The sequence below is a fragment of the Marmota flaviventris genome, chromosome 7 (genome assembly GCF_047511675.1).
Source record: "Marmota flaviventris isolate mMarFla1 chromosome 7, mMarFla1.hap1, whole genome shotgun sequence".
Lineage (NCBI taxonomy): Eukaryota > Metazoa > Chordata > Mammalia > Rodentia > Sciuridae > Marmota > Marmota flaviventris.
The window spans coordinates 31,157,436-31,170,663 of NC_092504.1; the positions used below are offsets into that span (position 1 = coordinate 31,157,436).

The 13,228-nt window shown below is 32.9% G+C and overlaps 2 protein-coding genes across 8 annotated transcripts in view; both read left to right on the plus strand.

Moving 5' to 3' along the window:
• Klhl5 (kelch like family member 5) overlaps positions 1 to 13,228 on the plus strand; it is a 68,043-nt gene that overhangs the window by 33,253 nt on the left and 21,562 nt on the right. For all 7 annotated transcript variants that reach the window (XM_027938697.2, XM_027938671.2, XM_027938680.2 and 4 more), the window contains 3 exons: positions 1,828 to 1,964; positions 2,510 to 2,706; positions 7,928 to 8,140. In XM_027938697.2, coding sequence (XP_027794498.1) covers positions 1,828 to 1,964; positions 2,510 to 2,706; positions 7,928 to 8,140 — 547 coding nt within the window. The remainder of the gene's footprint in view (positions 1 to 1,827; positions 1,965 to 2,509; positions 2,707 to 7,927; positions 8,141 to 13,228) is intronic.
• On the plus strand, positions 5,080 to 5,489 carry LOC114095450 (small ribosomal subunit protein uS8-like). The gene has a single exon (XM_034635965.2). It carries the CDS (start codon positions 5,080 to 5,082, stop codon positions 5,431 to 5,433), a length of 354 nt encoding a protein of 117 aa, XP_034491856.1. The 3' UTR covers positions 5,434 to 5,489.

Consider the following 13,228-nt stretch of genomic DNA (forward strand, 5'->3'; position numbering starts at 1 on the left):
AGCACTTATCACCTTTTTGTTTACTATCACATATGGTGCTACTGTTCATTGTTTCTCTCCTTTACTTCTAAAATGTAAGACTACATAAAGAAAAGTCCTTTTTTCTGTCTGGTGTACTGATGTATCTCAAGTATCTAGAAGAGCACTCATTAATTGTTAGGTACACATCAGTATTTGTTCAGCAAATGACTGAATGAATAGGTAATTCTATGAAGAAGGAATCTGAATGGCTAGTAAATATTTGAAAATATCTGCACCAATTATTAGTCAGGGGAATGAAAATTAAAACAGCAAGATTGTACATTTAAAATTGTGCAGATAACCAAAAATTTTAACATCTGACAATATTATGGAGAAACATTAGCTCTTATACAATACTAGTCGGGGTCTAAATTGGTACAGTACCTTAAGAGAGTCATTTGGCAAACCTTATAACTCAGTTCAGTTCTAAGGAAGCAGAAGAATGGAATTAGAGAGGGACACAAAGGGAACTTCATCAATAATTTGTATCATTATTTTTACTTCTTTAAAAAATGGGTAAAGGGCCAGGTGCAGGGGTGCATAACTATAATCCCAGTGGCTCACGAGACTAAGGCAGGAGAATGGTGAGTTCAAAGCCAGCCTCAGCAACTAGTCAAGACCCTAAGCAACTTAGCAAGCCCCTGATTCAAAATAAAATATAAGGCCTGAGGTTATGGCTCAGTGGTAGAGTGCTCAGGGTTCAATCCTCAGCACCACATAAAAATAAATAAATAAAGATATTGTGTCCAACTTCAACTAAAAAATAAAATATATTTTTTTAAAATAAAATATATAAAAAAGAGTGGGGATATGGCTCAGTGGTTAAGCACCCCTGGGTTCAACACCTAATACCAAAAATAAAAAAGAATAAAGGGACTAGAGATGTGGCTTTGTGGTAAAGAGCTTGCCTCCCCAGTGCAAAGTTCTGGGTTTGGTCCCCAGCACTGCAAAAAACAAAATAAATAAATATAATATAAATCTGTGTAAGCATGTTCACATAAAAATATCTTTAAGACATATAATCAAGTGAAAAAAATGCATGTTTCAAAAATACATATATTTGTAACTACTTTTATTTTTATTGACTGTCAAAAATCTTGCTGACTCACAGCTACTCAGGAGGCTAAGGTAGGATTGCCAGTTCAAGACAAGCCTGGGCAACTTGGCAAGACGCTGTCCCAAAATAAAATTTAACAATGGCACTTGCCTAGCATGTGAAAGACTCTGGTTTCAATCCCCAGAACCACCCCCCCCCCAAAAAAAAATCCACAGAAACAGGTCATATGTTGTTATATATTATAACAAAATATTATAGTTTCATAGTACTAATACATAAGTATTATAATAATATAGGTACAATGTGCTATGATAATAAAAGTGTTATAAAAGTTAAAAATAACTTGCTAAAACCATTTTTAACTGTTTCCTATATATTCACTCCTTCTACCATTAAATTTTTTTAAAGATAGCTTAGGTTATTTTAAAAAATGATAAAAAGTAACATTTTTTCTTTTGTATATGTAGTTGATTTAATGCTGTGGGCTTGTGGCTTGTTTTCTGGATGTTATAAAGTTGTATTTGAGTGGTAAGCAGGTAAATCATTTACCTCAGCAGAAAATTTTCATAATGGTAATTTATTATTCAGAGGAAGGAAGTAGAGCATAAAGCAATTTGTCAAACTTAAAATGCATTTCCCAGTACCATGTACTTTCTATGGGTAACAAATTTTTTGAAAAAGATGATGAAGCATTTATTAAAGAACATCAAATTTAATATGCTCATTGATTTTTTCTTCCTAATCCTCAGATTGGTGCTCTCCTCTGTCTCTGATTATTTTGCTGCCATGTTTACTAATGATGTCAGAGAAGCAAGACAAGAAGAAATAAAAATGGAAGGTGTAGAACCAAACTCGTTGTGGTCCTTGATTCAGTATGCATATACAGGTAATAAGTCTGAAAATGTAAATAAAACCCCTTAATTTTGTGTTATATTATTAGATTCCAGATTTCCAGACTCAATAAAGTATGTCTGGCTAACAGTTAATTCTGCTATTGTCATTACCATCTTGATAATACCTCACATAGGTTAAAAATCTCCATGTTAAAACCTTTAAAGTAGTTATCATAATGAAGCTTTTGAATGGTATTTTAAAATATTAATATAATAATTAGATGGATTATGTAATTAGTGAAAATTTTGCACTTAAAATTGGAGAGTTATATAGAACTGATGTTAGAAATATGTCATTTAGAAATTCTGAAAATAAGACATTAGTTTTTCTTTTTATTTTTTAATAGAGGTCACAAAGAGCTAATAATTTTCCCCCACATTCAATACTTTTTATTTTATGTTTTAATGTCTTACATTTTCTAGGTTTGTAATACATGTAATGAGCTCTTATTTCGAAATATTACTACTAACATCAATTATTTTATAAAATAAGATTCATGTATTTCCCTAGTTAATGGAATTTCTTTTTATCATTAAGGCCGCCTTGAATTAAAAGAAGATAATATTGAATGCCTGTTATCTACAGCTTGCCTTCTTCAGCTTTCACAGGTTGTGGAAGCATGCTGTAAGTTTTTAATGAAACAGCTTCACCCGTCCAACTGTCTTGGAATCCGTTCTTTTGCTGATGCCCAGGGTTGTACAGATTTGCATAAAGTGGCTCACAATTACACTATGGTATGTATTTGAAGAGCAAGCAGGCATATCCTCTTTGCCTTATTCCTTATTGTTGAAGGCTAATTTACATATTGGCTTTGTCATGAGTCTTGAGGTTCAGATTCATGGTCTAGCATGTCATATTTTCATTGAATTTTGAGGAGAAAACACCAAGTAATATTTTTGGATGGAGGAGCCAGGCCCTAAGTTAATATAGTCACTAAGAAGCAGAGTGGTGTCCTAGTTCTATTTCATTCAATATTTTCAGACCTGCTGCTTTTTAAAGCAAGACTTTCCCAAACATTTTACTTTATAGCACATGGATGCATTTCAGAATTGTCCACATATTCACTGCCAGAAATCAGTGATAGTGGTTATAATGTATTGGGACAGTATTGATATAAATGATGAGAAGATGAATAGGACACTTTTTAAGAATGAATCTGATTACTTACAAGAAGTGTTTTTGTTTATTTGTTTGTTTATTTGGTTTTGGTACTCAGAATTGAACCCACAGTTGCTTTACCACTGAGCTACATTCCTAAGTTCTCACTAAGTTGCTTAGAGTCTCACTAAGTTGCTGAGGCTGGCTTGAACTTTCAATCCTCCTGCCTCAACCTCCCAAGCCTCAGGAATTATGGGCATACACCACTGCACCCAACTAACAAGAAGTGTTTATAGACTTGATTTAAATGCTTCAGTTAGAGCAATTGACTTCTAAGAGAAGAAATAATGTGAATATTCACATACATGTATGCAGCTATCCACATTACTAATTTTATCTGCGTTTAGGAAATGCCATTTTGTCTACCCTCTCCTCCATCCTTCATGCTTCCATTGAGTTGTTTGTTTTGTGTAGAGATTGGCATTGCTTTAGGAAGCTTCCATTAGAGATACAGAGATATGGAGAAGAATGAATAGGTTATTTTTAACCTATTGGGAAGATTCAGTCTACCTATTTCATAAGCTTGATGTGAAAAAGCATTAAATGTTAATAAAAGTTTAACACTAGCAATTGGCCCATCATCTCCCCAGTCAGAAAAAGATGCCATCATCACATGGTCATCATCATCATTTAGGTTTACTCTTTCAACACAGTAGGGGTTTATGTGAGGAAACAAAAGCTTTCATAGAAAACCACAGTGTTTATGATTGGTTTTTCTCCCTGTGGTTGTAATCACCTCTCAGGAATGTTTCTTGTTTATGATCGTCACAGGGCCTCAAGTAAAAAAATAAGAGATTGCACAATAGGACAATAATATACAGACTTAGCATGGTGGTAGGCTAATGTTTTTTAAATTAAATCCTTTGAAAAATTTCCTGCTTAGTCTTTATCCTTCTTTGTAAATTTCTCATTTTAACCTTACACCTGCAGGTTCAAATAACTTTTATGACAAGATTAATATAAATAAATGAAATACAGCTGGAGTTTTTTCTTCCTAATAAGTTTATAATTTAATATCTCTTTCCTAGGAGAGTTTTATTCAGATGAAAACATTTGTATGCATGCATTTAGGTCACTTTTTTTGTTTACATTAGAGATGTGATTGCTGTTTTAAGGCTTAGACATAAATTAAATTTGAATTACCTGGATGTTTTTAAAATTTTCGTAGCCAGTTACTTGTGGTAAATTTTTTTCTCAAGGTCATTATTTAACATTACTTATATTTCAGCAGAGACGTGAAATGGAATTCTAATAACAATAAGTAACTTAGAAGCAGATTGTCTGATTTGAATTGTTGCTATGGGAACTGAATAAAAATGTATAGCAAAATTCAATCTTCAATTTAAATAAATCCCTCAGTAATTTTATTTGCTTAAAAACTATTCCAAAGGGGGAAAGAGCATAATGCTAGCAAGGTTTGGTAGCGTGATATTTGTATCATAAAATGGATTTAAAATATGAAGTAAGCATAATGTATGCTAGTGAAGTCAGCCAGTAATTTATAGGTGGACTGGACATGTCCCCTAATGTGGCACAGGTACAAGGAGAAAAGGATAAGCACCTCCTTCTCAGAATCCGGGGCCTGGAAACTTTTGTTCTACTTCTGACTGCCATTAAACAGGACCTGGAGCAGACCATTTAATGTCTAGAAGAAGTTTGACTAGTTATTTCATTACAACTATTTAATATCATTATTGATTTGGAAAAACAAATGTAAATATTTAATTTAAAAATATTAAATTTTGTTTATCAATCTACAAAACTTATAAAAACACTGAATTCTGCAAACAAAAAGAGCTGCTTTAAAACAAAATTTATACTTTTGAAAAGCACTTTGTGTTTAAAATTGAGTTTAGTAGTATTTCATAATTTGTTGAAAAACTCAGGTTTTCACTTGATATAAATTATTCAAAAATGCTGTCTTTCCGCCATCTTTTCGTGCCACCATAATGGTGCACGTGAATATCCTGGCTGATGCTCTCAAGAGCATCAATAATGCCGAAAAGAGAGGCAAACTCCAGGTCCTTGTTAGGCCGAGCTTCAAAGTCATCATCTGGTTTCTACGTGTGATGATGAAGCATGGTTACATTGGTGAATTTGAAATCATTGATGATCACAGAGCTGGGAAAATTGTCGTCAGTCTCACAGGCAGGTTAAACAAGTGTGGAGTGATCAGCCCCAGATTTGATGTGCAGCTCAAAGACCTAGAAAAATGTCAGAATAATCTGCTCGCATCCTGTCAGTTTGGTTTCATTGTATTGACAATCTCAGATGGCATCATGGACCACGAAGAAGCAAGATGAAAACACACAGGAGGAAAAATCCTGGAATTCTTTTCTAAGTATTTAAAACATACACAATAAAATACCTCAATGGAAAGAAATAAATAATATAAAAATGGAATTGGCAGTGTTCTGAAATATATGCATAAACAGTTTATCAAAACCTTATGCAATGGTCTTTTTCTCACTAATGAAAGGCAATTAATGCTATTTGTAAGTAGCAATAGTTACACTAATGTTATATAAATATGTTGATTGTACTATACACCATACCTTTAAACAAATGGAAATGCATATTATTCTGATATCTTCAGAAATTCACATGATATTATGTAATTAATATTTTTACAGGTAACTATGTTATCTTTATATATATATATATATATATATATATATATATATATATATATATATATATATATTATTTTTTCCTGTCATTGATGGGCCTTTATTTAATTTAGTGATTTGTATGTGGTGCTGAGAATTGAACCCAGGGCCTCACACAGGCCAGGCAAGTGCTCTACCACTGAGCCACCATCCCAGTGCCGCTATGTTATCTTTGCCCTTGAAATTTTTATTCCCATTTAGGCTGTTTCCCACATTTTACTATTATCAGTAATAAAATAAAGAATCAATGTTATTGATTCATCTTTGTTTTACACTTACACAGTATTTATTAAGAATTAAACCGCAGGGCTGGGGTTGTGGCTCAGTAGTAGAGAGCTTGCCTAGCAAGCACTGGGTTCAATTCTCGGCACCACATATAAATAAAATAAAGGTCCACCGACAAAAAAAAAAAAATATATATATATATATATGTGTGTGTGTGTGTGTGTGTGTGTGTGTATAAGTATATGTATATGTGGAGAGAATTAAACCACAAGTGGAATAACTGGGTTGAGAATTTTAGCATTCTTGCTGTGTTACAAAATTATTTTACAATGTCAGTATACAGTTGAGTAAGTACAGTTTGCTTGAAGCAATTCCAGCAATGAGATTATATTAAAAGCTATTTCTGAAAATGATAATCAATCATTTAAAATAGATTAATTTGGGTATCTTTTAACAAATCATGATGAATTGGGGCAACTGAATTTAATTAATTATTCATGAATGGTTTTCCTCTTAAGAATTTCTGCTGAAAGGGATGTCAACCCAAGATGTATTTTAGATAAGTACCTCAGTCAGATTATCACAGGCTAAGTAGAAAATATGATTCTCATTCTTATATGAAGATAGCTATTGATAGACCTTATCGGTAGCTCTAATTTAAACAGCCTTAGTAATTTTACTAAAACTCTGCATGCTGAGTCAGGGCTAACACATTAAGAAGTATAAGAAAAACATTAAAGGACATATGTCTAACATTTGCATTTATATTTTTTCCTTTTTTTGCATTTATATTTGATGATATCTTATAACCTTTCAAATAGGTGAGTAAGTTTTCCTTCTCTCCAGATTATTTAGCACAATAACCTATAAAGTTTATCTCACACCTAAATGCATTTCTAGCTCCCATTTCAAATTATAGAGAGCTAGATTCTAGCCAGGATTGAATCACTTTCAGTCTAAGGTCCTTGTCCTACTACATTCTAGGTTAGCACTTTTGCTTTGGTTCTTTTTCCTATGAACCAAAATAACTTTACATAAATCATATTAGATGAAATAAAAATTTTTGAAACAGACCTAAAACTCTGGATGGTCTTATAAATAACATTAAAACAATCTTAATGGCTAATTTGGTTTTAGAATAAACTTGAGGGCAAATACTCTTTAATCTAGAACAGTCCTGGGAAATCTGGCCAGCCTGGAGGGCATTTTTGAATAAGAGAAGTAACTTCATGCTCACCCAGGTAATTTGGCTTTACTATTACCTAAATTCTTCAGCAATCACAAATCCAAACTAATTCCTGATGATAGAGTATCATGCAGATCAATGTCTAATACCGGGTTTGTTTATTTGTTTCCTATTTTCCTTCAAAAAACTTGCAGATACTATTCCCTAACTTGGACAAATAACTAGGTATTGCTATACCTAAATGTCACAGGTTCATTTTAAAATGTTGTAAATGATATAAACCCTGATTTTTAAAATTTATGTTTAGCAATATAATGGTGACTTTTGTTTGTTTGGTTTGGTTGTTTTGTTTTGCTTTGTTTGCAGTACTAGAGATTGATCCCAAGGGTACTCTACCAGCTACCTCAACATGCCCAACACTTTTTACTTATTTGTTTATTTTTTGAGGCAGGGTCTTGCTAAATTGTGGAGGCTGGCCTCAGACTGCCTGAGTCCCCCAAGTTGATGGGATTACATAGACATTCACTATTGCACCCAGCTCGTAATTTCAGTTTAAAAGTTTATTTCTATTGTTTCTTTTACAGTAAGTGGTGACACATTGTAAGGTCTAAAGTATAAATCATGTTTGGGTACCTAATACAAAAACTTGTAGTTTCTTTTAAATAAACTGTGATGGCCAGAGGAACCATATTACTTATTTGCTGTTTTTCTGTCCAGGAACATTTCATGGAAGTAATCAGAAACCAGGAATTTGTATTACTGCCAGCCAGTGAAATTGCAAAGCTCTTGGCCAGTGATGACATGAACATTCCAAATGAGGAGACAATATTGAATGCACTTCTTACTTGGGTCCGTCATGATTTGGAACAGAGACGGAAAGACCTCAGTAAACTTTTGGCTTATATTAGGCTACCTCTTCTTGCACCACAGGTAATTAATAAATACTTCTTTATAGGTTTTTTCTTTGCTTGTTCTATCAAATTTTTACATATATTCCTATAAAACATATAGGTGAAAAGATAATAAGCTAATAAGATTCTTCTTACCTAAGTTGCATCAATTAAAATTCTTGATTTTGAATTTATAATTTTGACTCAGCTATAAACCTATGTTACCAGTTGGAGGAGAATTAGTAACAAAAGAAACACTGGACTCTAAAAACCAGAAAATTTAGATTAGTTCATTTGCCTCACATTTATTAAGTATCCACTAAATACCTAAATTCTATCCATATGCAGATTAATTGAATTAATCTAAGATTAATAAGATATGATGATAGTTCCACCTGTGACATTTTAAAATTCTGTGACTTGACATATTCTCACACTACAGTTTCTTTGTCTGTCAAGTGGAGATAACATCCTTTCTGACCATCTCACAGGATTATTATGAGGGTCAGAAATGTGTTCTGTGAAATAGCATGTGCTATAAATAAGATTACCTTACTTGTATTAATCTTGAAAATGTATTCCTGTTGTTGTGAGTGAAAGTTACTCTTTATAACTACCTTACAGAGACAAAAATCAATGCTGATGCTTTATAAGAAAGACTTTCATCTTTTTAAGTGGGATATTGTATGAACATACAGTCATGAGACTACATGAATTGATGGCAATTCAGGAAAAATAACAATAAAAATATTTCTTATGAAATCAGATTTAAAGAAAGTAGTTATTTTTTTTTTTTTTTTGCTTCTACCTAGCAGAATTTCTTTTCTAGATGAAATAAAATCTGAAAAAAAAAAATCCCATTAGATTTTGAAAAGAATCTGTGCAATTAAGTGAGACCTTTAGAATATCTATTATCCTGGATACTGCTGACAGTCATGTCCATAAGTTGTTAAGAGTTGAAAGCACTTACAAGATCATTTAGTCCAACATCTGTGGTACAAATGAAGTAACAAACCAAAAAAGTAAGACTCTGTGTTCAAAATCACAAAGTGATTTCTGCCCTTCTGCACTGTGGTTTTATTTGTCTTTGCTCCTTGGCTATCATCACAGAGCTAATGAGAGATAGAGGTGGGAGTCAAATCCAGATAAAGTTCTATGCCACTGAACAATTCTGCCTCTTGAATGCACCATGTGTAAAATTGCTGGGTGGAGGAAAGGATATCTGGTGGAGTAAAAATAGGTCCAAACTAAATCAAATTATAACATATACTATAAATATATATATATATATATATATATATATATATATATATATGTGATTGTAATATATATTATATATATATGGAGAGAGAGAGATAAAGATTGTGATAAATGGATCATGAAAATAATAGGAGTAGCCCACCACAAGTGATGGTGGAGAAGCAGGGGATCTCTTTCCTAAAGTGAGCCACATAATCTATACCATGAGTTAGCTACCAAAAGAGGGGCACAATACCCAGGGGAGATAGGAGATTGTACCTTGTTATGGAGTCATGAATGAATATATTATTTGTTCTGGAATTTGAAGCTAGTTCACATGGCTAGAGTATAGAAATAAAGTGGGGCCGTGTCAAAATATGAGGTAGGAGAGGGATTTCAACCAGATCATGAAGACCCTCTAGTCATGCCAAGGAGTTTTAATTTTGTCCTAAAAGCAATGATGAAGCACTAAAGGAAATGACATAACTGATTTTATTTTGGAAAGATTGCTGCAAACACATTGCAGAGAGTGGATCCAGGGGGTCAAAACTAGAAACCCATTAGCAGGGTTTTTGGAGTTCAGCCAAGTGAAATAGGCATTCTGGCAGAGGAAGTAGAGAATTACCAGACTCAAGAGCTATCTAGAAGGTCAAGTTGACACAGCTTAATGACTCAATGGTAGAAATTAAGGAGGGCCCAAGATGATTCTGATTGGTGCAATAGGTTAGTAAAGATGCTGTCATTTGAATCAAGAAATACAGGATGAAGAGCTAATTTGGGGTATGGAGTGGGGAAGGAAGTGGAAGAATCATATTCCCAAAGCTTCTAAGTTTCTTTAAAGATTGGAGCTAACATGACTTGGGGATTTTAGTGCTGATAAACTTGGAGTCACACACACACACACACACACACACACACACACATAAACATCTGTATTTTTCTAGATTTTGCATTGTCTACTAAGGTTGTTTCATAATACTTTGGCCTATAAACAATCTTTATTTTTAGGTCAAATATGTGTCATTTTTCTTAGTTTCAGAATTTCCAGTCTAGTTAGAGAGTGCTTTTATTACACTTTGCACATGTAGCCTCCTAGATTATCTGGCAAAATTTCATTGCTTTATCTCTTTCACTGAGGCCATTGGTTCATGTGACATAGAACAAGTGGAGGAATATTTTTATTTTTTTCCAGATAAAGACAGTTCTGCACCTGAATCATTTTATTAAATAATAATCATTTATTAAATAATTCACTCCATTTCCAAATGAATTGAACCTTGATCATATATTACAGCCTCAAAAGCAGATCTCGTATCTTTTTTTAAAAAAAAATGTGTGTGTGTGTGTGTGTGTGTGTCTGTGTAGTTGTAGATGGACAGCATGTCTTTATTTTATTTTTTATGCAGTGCTTATTTTTTATGTGGTGTTTAGGATTGAAGCCAGTGCCTCACATGTGCTAGGCAAGTGCTCTGCCACTGAGCCCCATCCCCTCATATCTTTTTTGATTCTTTGTTCTATTGATCTATTTGCCTAGTTCTATTCTAATACTGTGTTTTTATGCAGAATCTTTATAGCATATTCTATTATTTGATATAAGTCTCCCCTCACTGTTAATTTTCATAGTTTGCTTGGCTATTTTGGAGTCCTTGTTTTCCATATAAACCTAAGATGGTTTTATCCAATTCCCTCTCATCATCTGGATTCTTTTGGTATTCTATTGTGAACTGCACTAAATTTCTTTATTAATTTTGAGTTTATATTTTGATATTAATGTGTTCTGTTTATGAAGTCTTTCCATTTTTTGTATAGCTTTCTTCACATGAGTCTTATGCCCTTCTTTTATTAAATACATTCCTAAATATTTTATTTTCTTTTAGCTATTGGGTATATATCTTAAAATTTTCATGTTTATATTTTGCTGGAAGAAAGCCAGTCTTCTGATTATTTTACACTTGTATTTTAACCTGCTACTTTACCAATTCCCTGATTACCCTCTATTATTATGTATACAATCATAACTATCACCAAAGAGGGAGAGTTTGACATCTTTTTCTATGTATACACCAGTTATTTTATTATTACTTTGTAAAAACCTTCAAAGCAATGTTTAAATAAGTAGAGTAAAATGGAGCATCCCCATTCCTGATCTTAACTGACATGTGTTATTGTTTTATTAGTTAGGATAATCAGTGATATAGTGTCAGACAATCCATCTTTATTAAGTTTGTCTCCTCTTCCTGTTTTAGAGTTTCAAATTAAGACTGGTTGCCAAATTTTTTCCAAATACCTGTTATCAATTATATTACTTTCTCTTTCAAAGTTATGATGTAATGAGTGCTTTGCAGATGAGGATGTGATTAAGCTTAAATCTGATGATAGAAAGAGCTAACACACACACACACAGACACACACAGAAGAGCTAACACTTAATACCAACTATGCCAGACAATACATTATGAAATACAAAGAATATCTTGTTGATTTTTCTATTGATCACATATCGAAATGATAATATTTTGAATATACAGGGTTAAATGACATGAAAATTAGTTTCAGCTATTTCTTTTTTATGTAGCTATTTAGATTTAATGCCATGTGTGTCTTCTTTGATTGGACAGTGCTGGCCCACACGCTGCACTGGTCCTTCATTGGCAATACCTGCACTTTGTATAGGGCTATTAGCAAAGTGAATGAACTATCAGAATGAATGATGCATTGTAAAGCAACAACAGAAAAAAAAGAGGCAAAGGGAGAAAGAAAATTTACAAATGGCCAAAATATAAAAAGATGTGTATGAGAGGGAAATGTGCTACCATTGGCAAAATGAAAAGAACTAACACTACTTCCTGGCAGGAATGTTGTGCTCATAGCTGGTGCAATGATGAATTAGTACAGCCTCTTTGGAAAGCATTCTGATGTTTATACATCTTTTATATTTATATACACCTTTTGAACTGCCCGGGGGCATCAGCACTTGTATATGTTAAGGTATGTGTACACACACTGGAAAAAAACAATGTTCATAATAATAAGATGGCTAGAAAATGTTAGTATAACTGTTAATTATTTATAAGAATACATCTGAACAGTATTTCTTTAGAAAGACTTGAAGAATTTTTCATGAGATATTGTTAAATAAAAATGATAAGATGCAGCAAAGCATATAATAAAACAAATAGTAAAAGAGAAACCACATGCCACACACACATATGAGAATTATGTCCTCAGAGGACTGTTAAGTAGAGAAAGAAATGAAAAGATGCACATAGGTTGTTGGTCGGGCAGTGAGGAGTTGCACAATAGGGAGGCATGATGGAGAGCCCAGCACAAAGGGAAAATAATCATTTTTAAAAGATAGGTTATAACAGTTTTTATGCATTTACATAAAATAAGATTCAGTGAAGCACAAGGAGGGTTAATTTTTCTTTTAGAGTAATCACAGTTCTTTGTCCTTTGAGAAATTGGTAAGTTGTTTTTTGGTGGTAGTATTTGTACATCATTTAAAGAAGTCTGGTAAGTGCAGAATAATTAGTCAACACCCACTTAGTATTTCTCAGTTAAAGTTATTTCTAATTATAACTGTAAAGTGATTTATGTTGGAAAATCTGGAAATTATAAAAAAATAATAAAAAGATTAATTAATATATGTATATAATAAATAGACCTTTAATTGTTCTTTAATAAAAAAAAATTTGGTTAAAAAAATTACTTATAAAGTACCAGCATTCCCACTACCCAAGAATAAGTGCTATTAGGTTCTTAGCTGGGTACAGTGGAGCATGTCTGTAATCCCAGCAGCTTGGGAGGCTGAGGCAGGAGGATTTTGAGTCCAAAGCAGCCTCAGCAAAAGCAAGGCACTAAGCAACTCAGTTGAGACCCTGTCTCTAAA

Bases quoted from the DNA above. Each gene is read 5' to 3' on its own strand.
- LOC114095450 (XM_034635965.2), top strand. From the start codon at position 5,080: ATGGTGCACGTGAATATCCTGGCTGATGCTCTCAAGAGCATCAATAAT.